This window comes from Antrostomus carolinensis, unplaced genomic scaffold (genome assembly GCF_000700745.2).
Source record: "Antrostomus carolinensis isolate BGI_N321 unplaced genomic scaffold, ASM70074v2 scaffold6772, whole genome shotgun sequence".
NCBI lineage: Eukaryota > Metazoa > Chordata > Aves > Caprimulgiformes > Caprimulgidae > Antrostomus > Antrostomus carolinensis.
This window is the reverse complement of record NW_010300089.1, coordinates 23,674-46,942: the sequence shown is the minus strand read 5'-3', so window position 1 is coordinate 46,942 and position 23,269 is coordinate 23,674. Positions and strand designations below refer to the sequence as shown.

The following is a 23,269-nucleotide window of genomic DNA, read 5'->3' as shown; positions in this document are numbered from 1 at the left end:
ACTGGCTTTTCTCCTTTCCCCTTTGTAACTGGGGAATGTGACAGCAGGCTTTTTGAATCATCCAGTCATCACCTAAATTTCTGCATCCGCTTATTCAGGTTTCTATAATTTCTTGTTGACTCTTAAAGATGTGGAAGATTGTTCTCTTGTATCTATCTTCCCGAGGTTCACAGCTCAGGGAGCATGTACAATGTATTACTTGACTGTTCCTACCTGACATGAAGGAAAAGTTGGGTGAACATGTAGAGTTGAAAATAACTGATAAAAAAGGCTTTAGAGAGAAAAAAGCTAATTGCTTGGATGAATGACCCAGAATTATTTGTGTGGAGGGAGGATTTATTTTGGGGGGGAAATAATTTAAAAAATAGAAGACTAAGTCTTTAAAACAGTAGTTTGTTCTTTCTGAACAGGCTAGATGTAGTTAACTTTATTACCTTTAATGCTTTCTGTTACAGTACGCCTAAGAGGAAGAGTTTTGGAGATCAGTTAACCAAAACATGTTGTCCCTCAGTTTGGTTAACTACCACTGTGTCTGGTCTCAATCAGAAAGGAAAAAAAATCTTCATTTTAATTGAGTGGCTAGCTTGTCTTCTGGGTAAGGAGGGAATAGAGTGAATTAAACTTTTCTTAATCTGATAGAGGATGTTAGAGGTGACAAGATCAGCTAGAAAAGCTAACATACCCCACTAGAAATAATTAAAGAGAAAGTGACCTGGGATATAAATGTGTTTGTGATGTGCACTGTCATGTGCCTTAGAAAGGGTTTTCTGATGAAAACTGTCCGAGAAGAGAAGCTGTCTTTCTGTGATTGAGTTCTTGGACAGAGGCTTGCCAAGAGATGAAACCTGAGACACAAGATATGCACAGAGGCTGGAACCCTTTCTACCACCATTCAGTGAATGAAGGGGAAAGCTTTCTGAAATACCTCTGGTGAAATTTGATGAGGCATAGCTTTTTCTTTCAGTTTCCACTACTTCTTGTATGAGGACATATAAATGTGTTGTCTGTTGCTTGTGCTGTGCTATGAATAAATGCTTGTGTTTGTGTCTGTCTTCAGTCTGAGTAATTTTTAAGGTAATAAGATAACAAAAAGAAATGGCTTAGCTCAGATTGTTGTGAGTTTGCATAAAACAGTTCAGAGATGCTTTAGCAAGTGCTTAGAGCATTTTTTAAATTGTTTTGGGGGGGGGTTGTTTGTTTGTTTTAATAGCAGAATGAATACCCCATCTTAGTTACACAGGCAAGGTAGAGGTAGTGCCAGGGAGCAGAAAAGTCTTCCAGTGATTACTAATGACATCAAAAGTTCTCTGATACACAGTAAAATGTCAAGATATTCACTTGGACATCAAGGGTTACAAGAAGAATTTAAGTTCTATATGTCTTCATAGCTTTTTGTTCCTACCACATATAATCAAGTTGTTGCTTAAGATATTTGTTCCCCTCAATATTTCACATCATTGTTGTGACCATTTCTGTTTTGTTCAAGTGGATCCAATTCAATTGTCAAATGCAAGTAGTGTATAAAAAGCCATTTCAGTGCAGTAGTACTTCTTGTGATACGTTCCATTCCCAAAACGGAATTGATTAATATTATGGGGAAATAATGTATTCTACATCTTTCTTAAAATAATTTTTCTTCTTAGAGAGGCTCACAGTCAAACAGAGAAACGAAGAAGGGACAAAATGAATAATTTGATAGAGGAATTGTCTTCTATGATACCTCAGTGCAATCCCATGGCACGAAAGCTAGACAAGCTTACTGTGTTACGGATGGCTGTGCAGCACTTAAAATCTTTAAAAGGTGGGTTTTAGGAAGCTAATCCTGAAAGTCCTTGTTCTATCGGGAGTTATACTGTGTATCATGGTTGATGTTAAATAAATCAGAGGTCATTTATTTTATGTTTCCTTGCTGAATTAAGTGGTGAGTCTGTTCTTCTTTTAAATTTACATGTTTGTAGCTTCTGGAACTTCATTTCTTCTTTTTGCTTAGTATAGCAGAAAAGAAGCCACCCTTCAGTGTCTGATATTTTCTGTCTGCTAAGAGTATGCCTTGCAATCAAGTCACTACTCCTTGATTCTTTTTAAAAATTACAGCAATCAAGCAAGTCTGTCTTTCTTTATTTTCCAGCTCCCAAACTAAACATGTGTTCTGTGATCTTTCCGCTTTCCATCATACCTCTGTAACAGTCGTATCTGTGGAGGTGTACTGATGCCTGCTGTACTGCTAATGGAGAAACCAATGGTCTTCATACTCTTGTTTGTTATTTCCACATTTGTGATTGCATCAACCCCCTGCCTCTGTATTAGAATTTCATATTTATCTGTTGACTGAAATTTACAAGGTCATGGGAAAAAAAACATTAAAAAAATGCTTACCTAAGGAAACTGAGGTAGGTAGTTGCACTGGTAGGGAGCACAGAGAACTCACTTCAGTGATAGGTTAAGTCTTTTACAGTCTAACTGCATAAAACCAAAACTAGTTGCATAAAGCTAAACAAAAAAAATTACATTTGGACATAATAATCTTTCAAACTTATTTTTTTGCCTGCAAGAAGACTAGTCAAAAGGAATGTTGCAAGACAAAACATACTTTAACAGAATAGTTGATGACTTTGATTACATTAGAGTCTTAAACACCATGAAATGGTTGAAAGTACCAAGAAAAAGTTATCAAAAGTTTATATCCTCAGTCAGCTGGCAAAGTTAATCACGGATCTTAGTGAATGGTTTAGTTTTGAGACCATACCAGGATATATTCTTTCCTCTCCTCTTGCTGTTGCTAGGCTGCAGGATTTTTTTTTCGTACCTTAAAAAAATTATATCCAAATACAAGTTGCATATTGTATGGTCTAACAGCAGCATGCAAGATTTCCTATTTTTTTGGGCAGCATTGTTTTGGAATAATAATTTGGTCAACAGTAAGCAAAGACTAAAGACTATCTGCATTGCCAAAAAAGTGATTATGAATAAACATATCTTAGTAAGAACCCCGTTAGGCTTAAGTCAAAGGAGCGTAGGAAACGAATTATGCTACTAACTTGACAGTAATAGAATCACAGAATAATTTAGGTTGGAAGGGATTTCTAGAGGCCTCTTGGTCCAAGCAGGCTGAGAATTTTATGTAAAGAAATAATGTGACAAAGTAGTAGGGCAGTAGTTGCACGTGCAGTTTAAACAAGCATCTACAAGAAATCTTCAGCTCAAACATTTGTATTTTAACAATAGCATATAAAAACTGGACTCCATCCAGCACAATTATTATATCTTCAAAACAAATGCTTTAAGAAAATATGAGATACTATCTGGAATTATAGTGAGTGTTGAAATTTGCTGGAAAGTTCAATTGCTATTTACCTCAAAATATCTAGAAAAAGTTGTGGAAATGCTTGTAATGGCTAAAATTATTTTAGAGTACTTGCCACGGGTGCTGGAACAGGAAATGTAGTGAGCCAGTCTCATGACATTTAGTCAGACATTCAATTTAACTACAATAGAGTGGTTTTTGCATTTTTGCCTATATAGTACTAATGAAGCATTATTCGTGCCAAAGGCCTATTGATAACATTGGAATTATTCAGATTCAGCAGGTGTTAAGGATTCTGAAAAAGGCCTTTGAAATGTTTCTAGAAAATTAAGTTCTCATATTACCATTTCTCTAGCAGTACATTAAAGACATCTGAACAGAAGTTTCCTTGTTTTATTCTAAATAAGGGGTAATAAAAAAAATGGTTATGTGTCCATATTCATTAGTAGCATATGTTTGAGTTTTATTTTTAATATTTTTAGAATTTTAAAAATTTTTTAGAATTTCTGTGGTTGCAAAGAAAATTTCTAAAGTACAAAACAAGTATATCTTTGTTAAAAGTAAATTTAAAATCTAACTTTTGATATTATGTCTACAAATAATCTATTTTACAGGTTCCACTAGCTCCTATACAGAAGTCCGTTACAAACCTTCATTTTTAAAGGATGATGAGCTCCGACAGCTAATCCTTAGGGTAAGTGGAAGGAAGCTCTTAGTTAAATTATGTCCTTATTAAAGCTTGCCATTAACTTGAGTTTTTAGTTGGAGAGTGGTTTTTTTCACATCTTTTTCTTTGAGCAAGTGCTTTGATGTACTTGATAAGTGCTGGTTTATCAATACCGTACGCTAAACAGGCCTTTTCATAAGGAGGTACAGAAAATGGTTTGTAAGCATGGCAGACAGCAGCCTTTGAAGGGATAATAAATCTGTATATATTCAACATATTTAATACATATTTCTTTTAATATTGATATTGAAGTCTGCATTCAAGTATAGAGAATGCTTTTAATTACATATAAATATACTTGCTATTGTTTACTCTCTTTCATTTAATTTTGAAAGATGTACTTTGAAGAAGATGCAGAAACAATCCCTGAAATAAAATACTTTTTCTTGGTTTTGCACTTTGTTATATACCCACACCCCTTTACCCTTTCTCATTTGCAACTATTTTATTTTTCCTTTACTGCAGTAACTCACTTTGCCAAGATTTGTAAGGTGACTCCCAAGTTATGCCGTTTTGCAGCTGGCTGCATTTTTTCCCAGAGCTGTGTTTAAGAAACTTCAGCTGTCTGTAGTTGAAGGTGTGATTTGGTCTTTGCAATTTTAATTGCTTTTTGATGTGATTAATAACTACATTTAAAAAATCAGCTTCAAAAGTGTGCTTCCTTGTAGTTATCAATATTTATTGTATATTTTATTAAAGACAGTGTCTTTGTATTTTCAGGCTGCAGATGGATTCCTATTTGTGGTTGGATGCAACAGAGGAAAAATTCTGTTTGTCTCAGAATCAGTTTGCAAAATACTTAATTATGATCAGGTGGTTATAACTGAGTTTCTTGGTTTACTTTAAAAACAGTCCTTGTGTATAATTTCTTGGAATTTCTTTGATTTAACTTTCATCAGAGTCAGGCTGAATATCCTGGAATGAAATGTTGGCAAGTGCAGTCAGTGTTCCTGACCTCCGTAATAGCACCAGATTTCAATTGATCATCCTTAAGAAAACTGCTAATCTGAGAAGAAGGGATAATTTAAAGATGTCCTAATTTCTATCTCCAAGAGATTTTCTTTTAAATGGTGAAGTGATTTTTGAGGGGTTTTATAGGCTACGGAAAATTGGTGGTTCAGCAGTGGAAGTTAATTAAAGCTTTCCTCGATAATGCCTTTATGCTCAGATGTACTACATAGCACCTCATCCACAGCAACTGTCTGTGTATATACTCTTAACTTGAATCAACTGATACAGTGTGAGTTAGCTTAGCCTGAAGAATAAGAGAACCAGGAAAAATGTAAGTAACTTCCATTAGTTGACATTTAACAAAATTACCACAAATAATCAAGTCATGATAACTTGTTTATGTATCTATGACTTCTGTTCCAAAAACAGAGGCTAAAACAGTTAGTGCTTCCATCTGTCTGCTTCTCTAACTTTGAAACCATTTTTACTGTGTCCATTTTCTTCAAATTGGAAGGGTAACCAATCTGGACTCTGTTTTATAGAAATTAAAAAAACAAAACAAAAAAACCCCCCAAATTATCTTTTTAAATTAAAGTTAAATGAATCATCTTATAGGAACAAGCATACAGCAGATTTTTAAATTTTTTTTCCCCCAAAACTTCTACACTGAATTTACTCAAGGATTAAAAAGTACCTTTTGGAGTCGCTCGTATCAGACATACATATTTCCAGACCTATAAGGTCTTTGCTATTCCAGCCAAAGAGGTTCAGGGAGCATGGCTTACTTAACTCATTAATTTATTATCTTATTTGGGAATTATTCTAGGTAATGAATCCCATCCTGCAGCCTAATCTGTTACACCTATGTATTTTGACAAGGATGCTGTTATCCTTTCTCAGTGGCACTCAGCATTTTCCCTTTGCATTAGGGTTAGATGGGGACTGGTCAGAGGAAAGAGGCTGTATGTTTATCTGGCTTTCTTAGAAGCTTTTCATTAAACCTGTATCTGACTCTGGCCTATTGGAAAAGTGCTCCCCTTTATGTATGCAGTGATCACATAGAAGGTGTTGTGGGTCCAAAATGAGTTGGAATTTGAATCTAGAATACTGCTTGTCAACACAGCTCCTTTCTACCCACTGATTTGACCTGCTATGGTGAAGGTAAGCAATCAAAAAATGCAAACTAGCCCACTCCTGTGAGAACTCCTTCCCGTTTCCAAAGCAGGTAGTGCTGCCTACAGTAGTGCAGCAGATGAGTTACTTTGGATCAGCAAATTCAGCAGGTTGAATGGATCCAGCTAGAGAGATTCCTGTAACTATCTCCTGCTAAGGAGTGCTGAAGTGAGCTGAGCCCTGCTTCCAGGCAGCTCTTGGCTCAGTGGTGCCGTTTTGTCCAACCAAATTAAGGCTCAGTCATGAAGTAGGGTGAATATTTCTTCCTATTTACCTTCCTCCCCCCCCACCAATAATCTGTGAGTGGAGTTATTTTGTGCATAACCTTCTTTGGCTAGGATCAGGAATCATATTAAGTAAAACATTTGGTTTTACAGAACTGTTTTTTTAATATTGAACTAAATCTGGTATTTTGCAAAGGTGCAGTAACATATGTTTTTACTACCCTGTTTTTATAAAAATAAACAATGTCAAGTTTCATGTGGATCAAAATATTGATGTTTAGAGTAACTGTGGTATTTGACTTTTTTTAATGGTGTAGAAAGTTGTTTTTCTGAGATAAGGAATATGTATGGGGTCCTGTCCTAAAACTATGTGGCCCTTACATCTTTTGGATTTTGGTGTGTTGTTTGTTTTGTTTTTTGTTTTTTTTTTTAATAGGCCAGTTTAATTGGACAAAGTTTGTTTGATTACTTGCATCCAAAAGACGTTGCAAAAGTTAAGGAGCAACTTTCTTCTTCAGATATCTCTCCTAGGGAGAAGCTCATAGATGGGAAAAGTAAGTCATATTTGAATGTGCTCAGAGTTTTATAAAGAGTTGTTAATAAATTTAGTTATTATGCAGGACATATTCACATCTTTGTATGTTTATGGATGTACAAACTTGAGGTATAATTTTTATAAATCAAACATACTTGAATGCTTATCTGCTGCTTAGAATGCACTTACAGTTTAGAAGCTAGCCAAGAAAATAATTTATTTTAGATAATAAGAATTACTGAAATTTACATTGTTACACATTTGCCAAGATGTGGTCTGACGTTCTTCCTACGAGGCATACTACTTTTTTTTTCTTGTATTTGATAGGTCTTGTCAATACAAAAGACTTGATGTAGTCGAACTGGGATAAAATACTTCAATATCAAGAATCCCTGTCTTCTCTGAAAATGCTAAGTGTCAATCCTAGTTTAACCAAATCCTGTTTTGTTTACAGTTATTTCCAATATGGAAAACGTTATGTACCGTGCAGTTAATCACTATTTTGTAGCTGGCTTTTATAAGCATCGTTGCAGTTCTTCATTATACCAAATAGAAGTTGAAAGTTTATAAAACATATTTATTAAAATACCATTCAAAATATCAGGAATGGTTTAAAAATAGTGTGGGAGTTCTTTTTAATTTTGGAATCGATGTGGCAGTCATGTTTTCTTTGACCTATTTAAGTTATTAGACTTTTTTTCTTTTTAATTGTAAGGACAAAATTTAGGCAACTAAAGAGTAAGGAGAATGTACTGGAAGCTAAAATGAAGAAAAGACCTTGTATTCTGAAGTTTTATTGTTGGATTTTGGTTTTTTAACTACTTTACTAAATCTTTGTAAGCTGGCTTGCAAGTACACACAGATTTTCAAGCTGGACCAGCTCGACTGAATTCTGGTGCTCGACGTTCCTTCTTCTGTCGGATAAAATGTAGTAGGACCACAGTTAAAGAAGAAAAGGAGTGCTTGCCCAACCCAAAGAAGAAAGGTATTCAAACAGTGTAGATGAAGCGGGGGCTTTCCGTCTTGAAACTTGGTATATTTAAGTTCTGAGTCAGTAGTTTGACTCTTGTAGTTATCCCTGACCTCACAAAGTAACTGCAGAGAAGTGTAAATGTGTACTGGAGATACATTTTGAAAAACAGTCTAATTGTACTCTTCCTCCTCCCTGTTCACTCCTGGAAAAGAGGGAGGGAGGAACCTGAGTTACAGAGGCTGTTTAGGAGCACCTGGTCTGTGTAGTCAAATTTTAGAAGTCTCAGGGAAATTTTTGAAAGCACTGGACCAGATCAGAAGAATGAAACTAAATAACATATGTCTTGAAGATAACTGTGAATAAGGCCTGCAAAGTCCACTGTTTTGAAGGACAAAAAGCAAGTAAACCAACTTTTTTTTTCTGATTTGCTTTTTGTGTTGTGTGTACTTAAAAAGTATTAATTTTACTACCTTTTTTTTTTCTTTTAATACTGAAGTTAATTTATCACTGTAATTCTATTCATTTTCCCAGTAATTTTAATTTAGTTCATATTTTGGTATGCCTGTACAGCAGTATATGCTTGTCAAGTTTTCAGTGAATAGATCTTTTTAAAATGTAATTTCCAGCTTTTGTTTAATACCTTAGTATTGATTTTTGCAAAGGTGTGCTGAAATTGTTTGACCCTGAAAAAATCCTCCTACTTATGTTTTTTTCAGTGTAACCTGTTATTGTTGAGATACACCATACAACAGTAAATTTTAAAACAGGTCTATCATTGTAAGTGAATAGAGTTCAGTGTCCCTTGATATGCCACCTAACTTGGTGAGATGAGAATTTAACTTGTATAAATTTTTATCGGGAAAACGGTATTGAGGGAAGGCACCTTGCCAGTCTGAGAAACTAGGACAAATTCACAGTAGGGTACCTCAGTTTTTAATTTTACAGAGTTGTTATATGGACCCTGCCAATTAATAGCTAAAAAGCAGTAACAGTTGTAAATCCAATCTAGTGCATTCCAGTCAAATCCATTGTTATCTCGAACCCATCAAGCCCCATGTTGGGCACCAAAAAGAAGTATTGTGGTTTAACCCCAGCCAGTAACTAAGCACCACGCAGCCACTCGCTCACTTCCCTTTGGTGGGATGTGGGAGAGAATCAGAATGGTAAAAGTGAGAAAACCTGTGGGTTGAGATAAATGCAGTTTAACAGGTAAAGCAAAAGCCATGTGTGTGAGCACAGCAAAACAAGGAATTCACTCATTGCTTCCCATGGGCGGGCAGATGATATCAAGAATACCTTGGCAATTTTTTGGAAGATACTTAATGTCATCTCTATGCCTTGATGTGTATGAGGGTGTTTGCATGTTATGTAGGCAGCAAAGAGTTTGCCAGCTGTAGGAATGAATGGCATGAATGAATGAATTTAAGAATTCAAAAATATTTGTGTTCCCAGAAAACTGAGGAATTCAGAAGCCTAGGATAAATAGAAAATAAGCTCGGTTGTTTTGGCTTGTTCTCTTAACTGATTCTTTTAGTGATTGCAGTAAGCATATGTTAAGATCCTCTTGTTCACAAAAGGTACGTTGATTTGGAAGCTACAAAGTGCCTCTCCAGTTTATTTTAATTTACAATAAATATGAAACCATATAAAGAGAAAGTGATCTGTGGGTTACTAGACTGATGGTTTTTTTTTTTTTTTTTTTTAACTGCCAACACCTGTAACTTCTCTTCCTAAGTCTTACATAGGGTTAGAAGTGCTCTTTTCCACTAAGCCAAAATTAAGTAGTACAAAATTAATTTTAAAATACTCTGTAAACATACTATAGCCTTGTACAATTGGTAAGCATAAAATATAGTTGCTGGTCTCATGATGAATGGAATAAAAAAAAGTAATTCAGTTTCCTTTTGAACCATAACTGCTTCTTATTTAATTTCTTTTTATTAGATCACAGAAAATACTGTACCATTCACTGTACTGGGTACATGAAGAACTGGCCTCCTAATGAGGTGGGAGTAGAAGAGGAAAATGATGTAGAAAAGGACAGTACTAACTTTAACTGTCTTGTTGCAATTGGGAGGTTACACCCTTATATTGTTCCACAAAAGAGTGGAGAGATAAAAGTCAAAGAAACAGAATTTGTTACACGATTTGCCATGGATGGAAAATTTGTTTATGTAGATCAGCGGTAAGCATTTTGTTCTTTAATGAAGAGAAAATGAAAATGACACCACTGGTTAAATTTTCTAATACTTTCAGACCTGTAATTTCTGGAGCAGGATAGAATTTCTAGGTGTTGTACACAAGAATCTATTCATTCTGAATCTATGAGTACCTGGTCTTTGTTTTTTTGTCAAACACAAAACGTAATGTGTAAAAGTGCGTGTATTGTGCTACAGGAAAAGGTGAGCTAGCAAGATTGAAATATGTCATAAAATGCACTTATGTACTTATTTATTCATAAAGAAAAATCTCAAGTTAGAGCTTCATAGCTATGCGTATGACTTAAGTAATAAACACTTAACCAAAATTATTACTTCTTATAATGTATTTGTTCCAAATAGTAAGATTTTATCTAAATGAGGTGCCATATTATTTCATTAGAAGTGAAAGCTAAGTTCCTATTTTCTGAACTTTCTAAAACAGACTTCTATTTTATGTTGACTTCTATTTTATGTTTCTAAACCAGACTTCTATTTTATGTTTAGACTGACGTACCACTTTGCATTTTGAGTTTCATTGTTGTTACTGGAAGCTTTTTATTGCTTTCAGTTATCTTGTCTTTCATCTAAAAGTGTCAGTTTAAACCTATTCCATAAAGTGTCAGAGCAAAATTCAACTACTAAATTTTTTTTAATGACTCATTATGTGTGACCAGTACCCTGACTGGCTAATTTGAAGACCTAATGATCATAAGTGTGTTGTGTGTCCACGCAGTTTGCATGTTTGAACACTGTTATTTCGCCTTTGAATTGCCATTCAATGCAAGGGGATAATTTCCAGTGAATAATATTTCCTGTTGGTTGAGAGCTATGCTATATCTTTCTCCCAAACATGAACACAAGCATCTGTTTCTTTAAATATTCATTTTCTGCTTTATCTCGTACTGAAGAAAACAAGATGTACAATTGCTTGAATCCACTGTAGTTCATGTTTTTATTTCTAACAGTGCAACAGCAATTTTAGGGTATCTACCACAAGAGCTTCTAGGAACTTCTTGTTACGAGTACTGCCATCAAGATGATCACAATCATCTAGCTGAAAAACATAAAGAAGGTACAAAATGATTGGTCATCCCAGACCACATGCAACTACATGTAACTGCTGTATGAAAACAGTACAAAGCAAAAAATCAGAAGCTGAGAATTAATAAAACTAAACAATCTTAGCGTTGTCCTTGTCTATGTCTGCATTAAGACATGCCCACATAGAGCTTGTAATAAAAGCAAGGAGAAGCTTCTGTTGTCTTGGATCTTGGTGCAGTGCTTTAATCGCAAGGGAATAATGTTAATGCTTCTTTCAACCCTCTGCTTCAGTTCTTTATAAGAATGAGGAATGAGTCCTGAAGAGCAAATCATGTAATTAAAGACACCAATTAGGACAGTTCACCAAATCAGGAGTCTCCTTACTAGTGGTTTGCAGAAACTTAGTACTTGGGCTTTAATTTAAGATTAATAACATTGCTGAAACTGTAGTTTGATTTTTAGTAGGGGTCCTGTCCTGTTAGTTGTTTTGGCATTTAAATTGTATTTCTGGCCATCAAAAGGATTTTGGTTTTATGATGCTATAAAACAGATTTTTTTTTTTTTTCACTTTATCATTCTAAGTATAAATATGGTGATTACAACTTTCCTTTCTTATCTAGTGTTGCAGAATAAAGAAAAAGTATTTACAAATTCCTACAAATTTAGAGCAAAAGATGGGACTTTTGTTACTTTAAAGAGTCAGTGGTTTAGTTTCATGAATCCATGGACCAAAGAGCTGGAGTACATTGTATCAAACAACACTGTGGTATTGTAAGTAATTCATTATACGGATTTCCATGTTATTTTCTGTCTTAATTACAGTTAACGTTAACAGAAAGCAGCCTATTTCAGCAGCAGAACAAGATTAGGAAATATGAACACTGCACAAAAAATGGTTAAATAACCTGGAAGAACACTTTTTCCATTTACTGTTTTTTTTTTTATTTCAGGCTTAAATTGTAGATTTGACTCTGAAAACTGTGCTATTTCCTAGTAGAAAAAATGAGATGAAAGAGTTTCTTATTAAAGGAAGAAAGGAAGGATCTTTTAAGAAAAGTAGATATGAAAAAATGGAAATGTGAAGTTAGTTCTGCTTTTGCTTCTGAGCTTTACTGGACTGCATGTGTCAGTTGACCTAATTTTAGGTGCTGCTCCTACCTACTATGTGTCAGAATGTGGAGAAGCATAATTGATAGATGGTAGAAATGCAAGGCAGGACAAGAAGATACTCTCCCAATCACTCTCCTCCACAAGGAGGAGCCTGTGAGACAGTAAATATGTGATTAATTCGTCTTTTTTATTTTTAATTCTTCTTTTTCATTCTCTGTGCCTTGCAATGGAGCTATAATTTGGATTGTTCCAGTGATACTAAGGATCTTTGCCAATGACTGCATTTTGAGAGGGAGATGGAGAAGATTTTATTGCTATTAAACCAAGTTGTCAAGGGGGCCTTTTACCCATTCAGCTGGTTCATCTCTTAAGTCAGCATCACCCACCTATTTTACCCATGTCCTTTTTCCTCAAGAAGACATAAAAGAGCAGTTAAAACAGTCTATGCTGCCCAGCAGCCAAAGGCCACTTTTGCCTGTCTGGGAGATGTGGGCATCTGCAGCTGTCTAGAGGAGGGAAGGCAGGCAGCAGCTGCTGGCAGAAGGTAGCCACTGACCTGGTCTTGTAGCAGTTGTTTCTGGTTAACTGGTCTCCCTCCTAGAAATAAAAATGGCAGCCTTAGTCTCTTTGTCGTGGAACACAGATATCTATATTGGCTTTTTTTCTTTATTTGGAGAGTAAGTAGAAATTAGTATTTCATACAGTGCTTTAGAAACAGCAGTACAAAGGATTGAACATTGAAACATGAGGAATATATATTTTCTTTTTTTTTTTTTTTTTTTTTTTAAACTAGTTTGAGGATGTTTTTACTCTAAAGTGTTACGGAAATAAAACAGAAATATACTGAGTTTTGCCTTTGAAAATCTTATCTGTTTATTTATTTATTTTTTCTTCTATTTAAATCTCAGAGGTCATAACGAGTCAGCTGAAGAACAGATCCCCTACGGTTCCCAGCCTGCAGAAGGCAAGTGTTGCTTCTTATAGTTACCATAGGTGCATTTCCTGATCAATCTTTACAATTTTAGATTTATTCAATCCAGGAATTTTTTTATTCTAGGTTATTGTGCAAGGAAGGATTAAATTTTTAAAAGCTAATTCTGGTGACAATTTCTAGTTACTCACAACATCCTAATTCATATCATTCACATAACTGATCAGAAGGGCTTGTAGCATATCTTTTCCTTCTAGCAGCTTCTAATATAGCTAGGAATTTCGTTGATAAGACATTATGCTCCTGTTACAGACCTTCTTCATATTTTGCCTGGTTTTCTGAAGAAATGTAATTGTACTATCTCAGTTTACCTATAGAATATAGGGTGATACTGATTTTGATATATATTTTGTTAATCTTTTTCTGCTATGCATAGATTCTGATTTCTACATGCTGTTTTGTCATCTTGCTATAAGATTTTATTTATTTTTGCTTTTGAAATTCTTTTTGATTGGTTTCAGTTTGTGAAAAATCCAAGGGTGTTTTCCTCATGTGCTTTGCATTGTCTGTGAGAGAGACTGGAGGTAGTAATGATTAAAGCTTAATTTCATCACTGTAGATCAGCAGTTTTCACAAATATATTATTTACTTGCCTTTATATTTCAACTGAGACTTACAACACCCTTCTTCATGAGTTAGTGTTTTAAGGAATTTAATTTCTGAAAATAAGAGAAAAAGAACAAAAAGTGTTTTAAAATGAGTTCTTGAGGTAATTGTTCCTTGCTGCATAATGAAACTGCTACAAACTTAAGGTTTTTTGGTTTTGTTGTTTGTTTTTTTTTAACTGTAGATGCTGTAAAGCAGTCTTTAGTAAGTGTACCTGGAATGTCTTCTGGAACAGTTCTTGGTGCTGGAAGTATAGGAACCGAAATTGCAAATGAAATATTAGAATTACAAAGGTAATAAATGCTTAACATCATACATTAGACTTTTAAGTAAAGATAGAGAAGAGGTATATGTGATTATCTGTGATTATATGTGTGGGGATTGTTTAAGTTTCATTCTATTGTGTTCTATGTATAGAATATTTTTAGTTTGAGCAGTTATGAGATACCAGTTATAACCTAATGTTAATCTCGCACATGGCAAAGCTCATCACTGGTGCTGATAAATAGTTTTGTTCTGGGCATGCATTTTCCTTTATTAATGAAAGTATTAGTAAACTATGACTTTAAAAGTGTTACTGTGATGCAACTTCCTCACGTGATGTTGAAATGGGTAGATAAACTATTTGACAATGGAAAATCAGTTGTCTGTGATTTTATACTTTTCTTTTACTTTATACTTCTATACATTTACACTTTTCTGATAGCATCGCTCTACTAGGAGAGCTTTCCTTGAAACAGTCCCCCTTGGAGCGCTTGTCTTGTCCTTTTGCTGATTATCCTGAACATAGACTAAAGCGTTAGCACAATTCCTTCCTAGTACCCAGCCACAAATTGAAAAAAAACCTCATTGCATCATTCCAAATGGGAATCCATACAAGATTGTTAATTAAAGATTAACCATTTTAAAACAAACTAGTTTAGCAGGTATACAGCATAGCCAAGGAATTCGAAGGGAAGAAACAATTTTAAAGTGAAGTTATCCTTATGTATTTTTTTTTTGTGTGTTGTGCACCCAAAGTGGTGTCTGACTTGCTTATAGAGGGAGAGGTTATTACTCTCTGTCAGTGTGCACTGTATCAGCATTTGTTGTCTAAGAACGTTTTTAAAAAATGAGCCAGCTGATTACAGGACTTTGGGATGCAGATGCACTGGAACAGATTGAAAAAGTCTGTTTTCAGTCGCAACTCTTTCAGGAATTAAGGCTTCAACAGAAAGTCCAACCACTTTTGTTAAGGTCAAATTTAGGATAATGATGCTGTCATCTCATCAGCACAGGACAAGTTATCTAAGTGTTAGCTTTGGATAATGAAGCTGTCCCTCAGACTTTACATCTTATACTTCCAGTTCCAGGTAAAGGAATGCCAAGAAGTTTTTTATGTGTGCAGAACAGTGTGTTCCTAGGTCTCATGTAATTCTTTCCACTGGCACTTTTGCAATTGAACCTGAAAGAGTAGTAATATTAAATCTCTCAGGAAGAAGTATACCAGTTTTGGCAACAATGGTAGAGGTATAAGGAATAGTTTCATACCATAGAATATCCTTAGTTGGAAGGGACCCGTGAGCATCATCAAGTCTAACTCCTGACTCTACCTGGGGCAACCTAAAAAGTTAAACCATATGTCTAAGAATGTTGTCCAAACACTTCTTGTACAGTGACAGGCTTGGGGTCATGACCACTTCCCTGGGGAGCTTGTTCCAGTGCTTGACCATCCTCTCACTGAAGATCTTTTTCGTAGTATCTTCCCCTGATACAGCTTTAAGCTGTTCCCCATGTCTTATGACTGGACACCAGAGAGAAGGCATCAGCACTGCTTCTTCAGCTCTCCTTCATAAGTAGGTTATACAGGGCAACACGGTCTCCTCTCATTCTCCTCTTCTCTAAGCTGAACAAATCTAGTATCCTCAGCTGTTCCTCATAAGTCATGCACTCTAGTCCTTTCCTAGACTTTGGACACATTCTTGTATTTTTATATCCCTTTTATATTGTGGAGCCCAAAACTGCATACAGTACTTGGGGTGAGGCCACACTAATGCTGGGTGTAGTGGGACAGTCACTTTTTTCAACTGGTTAGCTATGCTGTACTTAATACACCCTGGGTTACAGAGTCACAGAATGGCAGGGGCTGGAAGGGACCTCAGGAGATCATCTAGTCCAACCCCCCTACTAAAGCAGGTTCATCTACACCAGGTTACACAGGAAAGTGTCCAGGTGGGTTTTGAACATCTCCAGAGATGGAGACTCCACACCCTCTCTGTGCAGCCTGTCCCAGTGCTCCGTCACCCTCACAGTAAAGAAGTTTTTCCTTAAGTTTGTCTGGAACTTCTGGTGTTCCAGTTTGTGCCCATTGCCCCTTGACCTGTCACCAGCCACCACCAAAAAGAGCCCAGCCCCATCCATTTGCCCCCCACATTTCAGATATTTATAGACATTGATCAGATCCCCTCTCAGTCTTCTCTTCTCCAGGCTGTAGAGTCCCAGCTCTCAGCCTCTCCTCGTAAGGCAGATGCTCCAGGCCCCTCATCATCCGTGTGGCCTCTGCTGGACTCTCTCCAGAAGATCCGTCTCCCTCGTGAATTGGGGAGCCCAGAACTGAATGCAGTACTCCAGATTGTTTCCATTGTCTCTTGGCCACCAGGGCACATTGTTGATTCGCATTGAGCTTACCATCAACCAAACCTCTGGGATCTCTTTCTGCAGGGCTGCACTCCACCCTCTTGTCCGTCCATCCATATGGACATACATATGATATAGCATCCATATGCCATAGCGTAGTCAACTTCTACTGTTTCAGTAGTAATCTGACTCAGCTTGTCTGTGAGGATGTTATGGGAAACAGTGTGAAAGGCTTTACTAAAGTTGAAGTAAATACCATCCAATGCTATCTCCTCATCCACAGAGCTAGTCACCTCCTTGTAGGAGGCTGTCAGATTGGTTAAGTGTGTTTTCCCTTTTGGAAGTCCATGCTGAAGTCCAGGATTACACATTATCTCATTGCCCTGTGGTTGTCTTCTTAGCTGTCTCTTCATCAGAAGACAGTATTTAATGGTTTTTTTAACAGTAAAAACCATGGTCAGAACCTGAGAGTGTGATGTCACTCTGTTTCCAGTATTTTGGAATTGCCTTCCAATGATGAAGTCGCATCCCTTTTCTAGAATTTTATGGAGAATCATTCATTTTCGATGAAAGGAAGAAAAGAATACCAGAATGCGGTATTTCTTTCCAGCCAAACAGTAGAGATTCATGCTATTCCTTCATTTTTCTTTTGTATGAAATCAAGTTACTATCTTACACGCACTGAGGCAATCAAAATTAGACAAAAGTGATCAACAGAGGCTAACACCAACTGGTTTTAATCAGACACCTTTGTGACTACAAAAATAATCCAATAGGATGAGTGCATTTATGACCTGAATCTACTCTCTGCATTTTTTTAGTGAGTAAGATACAGATGGTTCTCGAGCTGTGCATCAGGCATCACCAAGTTGGTTTTTTTTAACAATTTCAGGGCTACGCCTACAGCTCTATTTACAAGGATATTTGAATTGAATTGGCATCTTATGAATGATCATTTCAGTTACAGCAGTGCTATAAATCTATTAAATCTAGAGTTTCTGTCCCAGCTTTTAGAGATGGCAGTAATGCTTCTCAAATGGAGCATTTGATATTGGAACGTAGGGAACTAACAAATACTCCACTCAAGTTACTGACGGTAACTTAGTTACTCAACTTACTTACAATAAGCTGTTTATTCACCCATCTTCTATCTTTCCTCCAATCCCATATCACAATTCGGATCTGAGGAACTGATGGAAACAGAAGTGTCCAGAGTACCCCAATTCTTCTGTAGCCTTGTCCTTTGGGAGTCAGAAAGAGCAGGGTGAGATGGGAGCAAGCTGTCCAAAGGGCCCTGGTATGACATTTGCACTATTAGTTTCATATCTGGCATATTTGGTGAGGGAGGATGAGCAGGATTCAAAGAATTCTGGTAATAAACAAATGGTCTATGTTTTTTTAGTTGGAATTTTATTAAAGTATGGAAATACAGGTATAACAAAATAATAGGAGAGGGAGCATTAGAAGGATGTATTGTTTTCTCTCCACCATTTAGCAGAAATTCCTTATGTTTGTATTCTGTATGTGTATGAAATGTACCTATTTGTGCCAGTGTGCATAATTCTGAAACCTGTTACTCTTTGGTCTGTCAGTGCTGGTGATTCAACAGAAAAATAAAAGTGTATTCAAGTAATTATGACCCATGGCCTTTATTGATCTCTTCTGCTTTTTGTGTTAGCAAAACTTGGAGCAGGAGAATGTAGAATCTTCAGGAGAATTTAAGACAGCATTGTCTCAGATTAGCTGGCTCATGCTTCCTCACTGGGGAGGTCTGGTGGGTTCTGCAACACATAGGCTGTTTTTCAGTTTATGTTCAGTGTGACTTGGTGAATCAACTAAACACGTACAATTCTAGGTTGCATTCTTCACCATCTGGAGAGTTAAGTCCATCTCATCTCTTGAGAAAGTCACCTTCTCCAGCTTTAACTGTAAACTGCAGCAATGTGAGTATGTCACTGCCTGTAAAAATCTACAAGTAAAAGGTTAATGTCAGGTAGCTCAAAGCCTGTGTTTGAACTAAATTACCCTGAATTGGGTATTTGGGAGAGAATGTGTAAGGTGTTGATAGCTACCTGGCAGCTGTGAAAGTCGTTTGAGAGCTGTGACAGGAGCAGAAGTTCCACCCTCATCTACGGGGACATAGTTCGAGCCTCCAGGGACTATTCCTGAGGCTGAGAGGACTGCAGTCTCCACTCAGTTATTAGGATCTCTGCTGAAGCTCTACAAATATGCTAAATTTGAGTGTAATTCATGTGATGAGGACTTTTCTGGATTTGGAATTGCATTAAAACTTTTGCTAAATAGCTGTCAGAGTAAAGTGTTTCTACCTGTTCAGTTTGGCAATCTAAATAAAATATCAGTCCTTGTTTTCTCTCACTTGTACTTTCACTCTTAATGTTCTTTAAGACTTCAAAAATCTATGCTGTATGTTTTCAGTTTTGCAATGTTAAAAAATTTTTACTTTTAAGGTATTTCAGTAGTCTTCTAAAAATTGGTAGAATATGACGTTTTACTAATCTAGTAGTGCTGGTAATACCACAAACTGTAACTGTCATAGTTACTGACCATAGCCATGGAATAATTAACATATTTTTTGCCTAAGTATATTGGTTGTTTTCCATTGTGCACTGTAGGAACAAACATTTACTTTTCCATCAGCACTTCTTTCAATGTAAATTTTCAATTTCAAACAATACTATTCTGGACTAGGGATTGTTTTGGCTTTCTCTCTCTTTTTTTTGATTTTTTTTTTTTTTTTTTTGATCAGTTCTCCCTGCCTTGCTGCGAGTCTTTCTCCCTAAGAGTTGGTTGACTTACACATACTGAACTCTCTAAATCACACAACATCTCATCATAAGGATAACTTCATTGTATTCATTGAAGGTGTTTCTTTATGCTCTGCTTCGTTATCCTATTTGTTCCTAAAATGCTTTTGTAAAGCATTTCAACTTCATCAATTTCCTAGTGAGACAATACAAGGAATCTATCCTGCTAAACTGCATGTATGTGTTATGTGAAACAAATGAAAAAAGAATTTTTTTTTTCCTGCTAGGTTTTGGTTAATCACTTCTATCTCTATTGTTGCTAGCCTCGTTTTTGCAAAGTGTAAAAAGTAATTTAAAACTACTTAAATTTTTATCATGATGGTAACAAGATGCAAAGAATAAAAAAGGTACAGGTTTATAATTCATGTAGTTTAATGCATGTAGAACATGGGAGGTATGAGGGTCTTTTTTTAATCTTTTAGTTAGAATGTGTCGACATTAACAAACATGACATCACTGGGAATTTGTAGTTTATGGTACTAGACATGGAAAGCATATACCAGTACAATTTGTTGTGCTGGATTTATTTGAGGAATATTGAATTAGACCTTCAATATAGCAGGTGCCATCACTGTGAAGTACCTTGCACAGATATGCAAGTAACATGTTTTATTTAAGCCAAGTCCAGTGCTATGTGAACCTCTAAAAAAAATAATTTTTAAATGCAGTAGATCTGCCTGTTGATGCATATTTTTCATTTATTTAGTTCTTAATACTTTGACAGCAATTCATAATGTTTCTGTAATGTAGTAATTGTGACTAATTCTGTCCCTTTTACCACTTCTGTTCTTTCAGGTGCCAAATAAAGAGTTGATTCAGTTATGTCCTTCGGAAACAGAAGTTCTAGAGACTTCAGAACAAAACCAGGGTGCTATTCCATTTCCCAATAATGAACCTCTCCTCAGTAAGATTTGTTTCTCTTGTGGATATTTTGCGGGTTGCAGGAGAAGACATTTCTGATAAATGGTGTAATTTTTGAGTATACCACTTCACAACCATGTATAAATTGTAGAGATTTGTATGTCTCTCTGAAGATGAACAGAGTTTTAAAACAGCTGTGCTAAGACTAGAAGGCAAACAACAAAATTTGATCAGTGATTGAATCTCATGACAAAATAACATCCTGTAACAGGAGTCTACCATTGCATTCTTGCATGCCACAGTTTTAATTAGGTACGTACTAGTTCCTTCTCCAGAAGAGAGAGATGTGTAAGAAGTATTTCAGTGCAGTGTAAGGGAGCTGGTTGTAATTGGTGAACTATTGTCCTTTTAGCACTTCATCTCTTTCTTAACTGCAGCCCATGAATAGTCAATACAAAGGTCTAGTGGAAATATTTCAGAAATATATATTTTATCTTTCCCTTCCTTCAAGTATGCACTAGGGCAGCAGTTTGTGTGGATATAGGATTCTCTGGCCCTGTAAGAAGAGAATGCCAATATATTATTTTTAACAGAAAAGGTGAAGTGCTATAAAAGCAGTGTTTATGCTTATCCTGTATTTCAGCTCTTAGAAACTCTTCTGTCTCCCTCTTTCATTTCATTTACTAGAGCTTTATTTATTTATAACATGTAGCTTTCTTCCAGTTTAGCTATGAACCCTTTATATAGATTAAAAAAAAAAAAAAAAAACAAACCACGAAGAAAACCAAAACCACAAAGCACCACCCCCCCAAAAAACCCCAACAAAACCCTGAATTTATCAAAGATAGGCAAGGAAATGTTTTTCATTGATACTTGAGCTAAAGCATTTTACCTTACTGTTGTTAAAGGCAAGGGTATAGTGCTGATTTCTAGAGCTGATGCATTGTAACTCATCAGGATTCAGGAGTTCATCTGGTGTAGTACATCAGATGAGAATTCAGGTACAGGATTGTGTTTCCCACTAAGGTGATGTAAAGTAGAAAACAGTTTTCTACTTCAGTGACATGAGCTTCGCTGCATGGACAGAAGTTTTATTAGCTAGCAGTTAGATGTAGTCCAATAGATTGGCAAGATTTAACTCTTCTTAAATCAAGCTATAGAATCATAGAATCATAGAATGGTCTGGGTTGGAAGGGACCTGAAAGATCATCTAGTTCGAACCCCCCTCCCATCAGCAGGGACACCTTCCACTAGACCAGGTTGCTCAAAGCCTCATCCAGCCTGGCCTTGAACACTTCCAGGGAGGGGGCATCCACAGCTTCCTTGGGCATGTCCTTGTAACTGTCTGCAGACAGCCATTATTTCTATTATTTGATTATTTTTAAAAAATATTTACATGTGAATGTTTGCCATAACTTCACAGGAAGGTGCTTTGTAAGTAGTTCTGAAAGTTACCATATTCTTCATGCTTTGTTACTGCTTCTGTTAATATTTTAATAATTTTATAGGTGGTAATTCTCAGCTGGACTTTGATGCAATATGTGAAAATGATGACGCTGCTATGATGGCTCTTATGAATTACTTGGAGGCGGATGGAGGACTTGGGGATCCAGCTGAACTCAGTGATATACAATGGGCTCTCTAGTTTTGCTTTTTCAAAATAAGAAGGAATGTAAAATCCATAATGCACAACAACCGTACATCCTCAGTACTGTATTACAATTTTTTAATGTTTCATTTGAATTCATACTCACTCTCTATATATTTTTAAAGACTGAAGCCTTGTTCAGAGAGAGACAATTTCTGCTGCATCTATGGAAAAATGCAATATTTTTTTCAAGATGAGGAAACCATGAGATTTTAATATTGAACCATCTGTAACTGGAATGATTAAAACACATTACTATATTTTTGATAAGAAGCTTTAACCAAAAGGTACTGTACAATGTACAGGAATATTTTTTTCTTACTTTTAGTACTTAAACTTTTATTTATTGTTTTTGTTTCAAATGATAGCATATTGATGACCTATGTTACTTTCTGTAGAACCTTCCATTTAAGAGTATGTTCAACTATTAAATTTAATTGAAAAGATGATTTGCACACACTACAGCTATAAAATAAGGTATTGTAGTTCTCAATGATTCTTTGTCCTTTTCAGAAGTGCAATTTTTGTAGTCAGAAGTGAAAATACAGCATACAGTTCTGGGAGCAAGGATTTGAATTAGATCACTGTAACAATCAGAAGAGAAGGTTTTGAGAAAAATAGTCACTTCCCCAGTATGCAAATACGATAAGGGTATAAGAAAAGGGCAACAAAATCATAATTACTATTTTGTGTTATTTGCAATGTGTTATCAGGGGGGCAGTGCACAGACCCGAAGAAAAGTAATGCTAATAAAGCACTTCGGTCTCATTGCAGGTTGTTTAGTAACTAGAGAAGTTTGAATAGATTGTCTTGGTTCCAGAGTGAGGCTAGCACTGACTGTTAGTGAAAAAATGTTAAAATTCTATAGTGTCTTTTATAGTCTCTGTGGTTTTTGAGAGATTAGGGTGATTTTCTATTGCTTGAGTCTGTGAATTTTTAAAATATTTGTATAATATAGTGCTGTCTGTAAGTAAACGCTACATAGGATGGTCTTCTTTTGGGGGACAGCTTTTGCAAGAATTGTATCCCAGTTACAGCAACTTACTCAAGAAAGTGGCAGTTAATAGGTTGTAATAGAACAATATAGCATTAATATATAAAGTGAATCTTTTTATCTCTGGTATGAAAGGTTTAGACAAATTTTTGCGTCGATTAGATATTATAAAAGCATAGTTTTTCTGGGGTTTTTTTTGTTTGTTTTTTTTTTAATTCGAGTAATGAAATGCAAGCATTTGAAGATATTTGATATGTGTGCATATTTTTAATTCAGACATTTAAGGATAAGTACTACCATAAGCTTTATGGCATTTGTTTTAACACTGCAGGTGAGGGATAAGTAGCGTGTTTCAGATCTTTTTCTGAAGGCTGCAATGTGTGAACAAATAGATGTGGTAGCCACTAGATGTCATGCTTCTACCATCAGAGATCTACCCTTTCCGGAATAAATACGTAATTTTGTCATGCACTGACTTCCTATGCTTTG

The 23,269-nt window shown here is 35.8% G+C and overlaps 1 protein-coding gene across 1 annotated transcript in view; it reads left to right on the top strand.

The window, feature by feature from the left end:
• The window catches only part of BMAL2 (basic helix-loop-helix ARNT like 2), a 28,816-nt gene extending 5,765 nt beyond the window's left edge, over positions 1-23,051 (top strand). Inside the window, exons 4-16 of the mRNA XM_010162995.1 lie at positions 1,644-1,801; positions 3,919-3,998; positions 4,752-4,844; positions 6,816-6,933; positions 7,756-7,899; positions 9,832-10,072; positions 11,054-11,160; positions 11,750-11,900; positions 13,148-13,203; positions 14,021-14,129; positions 18,308-18,395; positions 20,073-20,181; positions 21,647-23,051. Of these exons, the coding sequence (XP_010161297.1) occupies positions 1,644-1,801; positions 3,919-3,998; positions 4,752-4,844; positions 6,816-6,933; positions 7,756-7,899; positions 9,832-10,072; positions 11,054-11,160; positions 11,750-11,900; positions 13,148-13,203; positions 14,021-14,129; positions 18,308-18,395; positions 20,073-20,181; positions 21,647-21,783 (1,591 nt within the window). The 3' untranslated portion in view covers positions 21,784-23,051. The remainder of the gene's footprint in view (positions 1-1,643; positions 1,802-3,918; positions 3,999-4,751; positions 4,845-6,815; positions 6,934-7,755; positions 7,900-9,831; positions 10,073-11,053; positions 11,161-11,749; positions 11,901-13,147; positions 13,204-14,020; positions 14,130-18,307; positions 18,396-20,072; positions 20,182-21,646) is intronic.
• Positions 23,052-23,269: the final 218 nt, after the last annotated feature.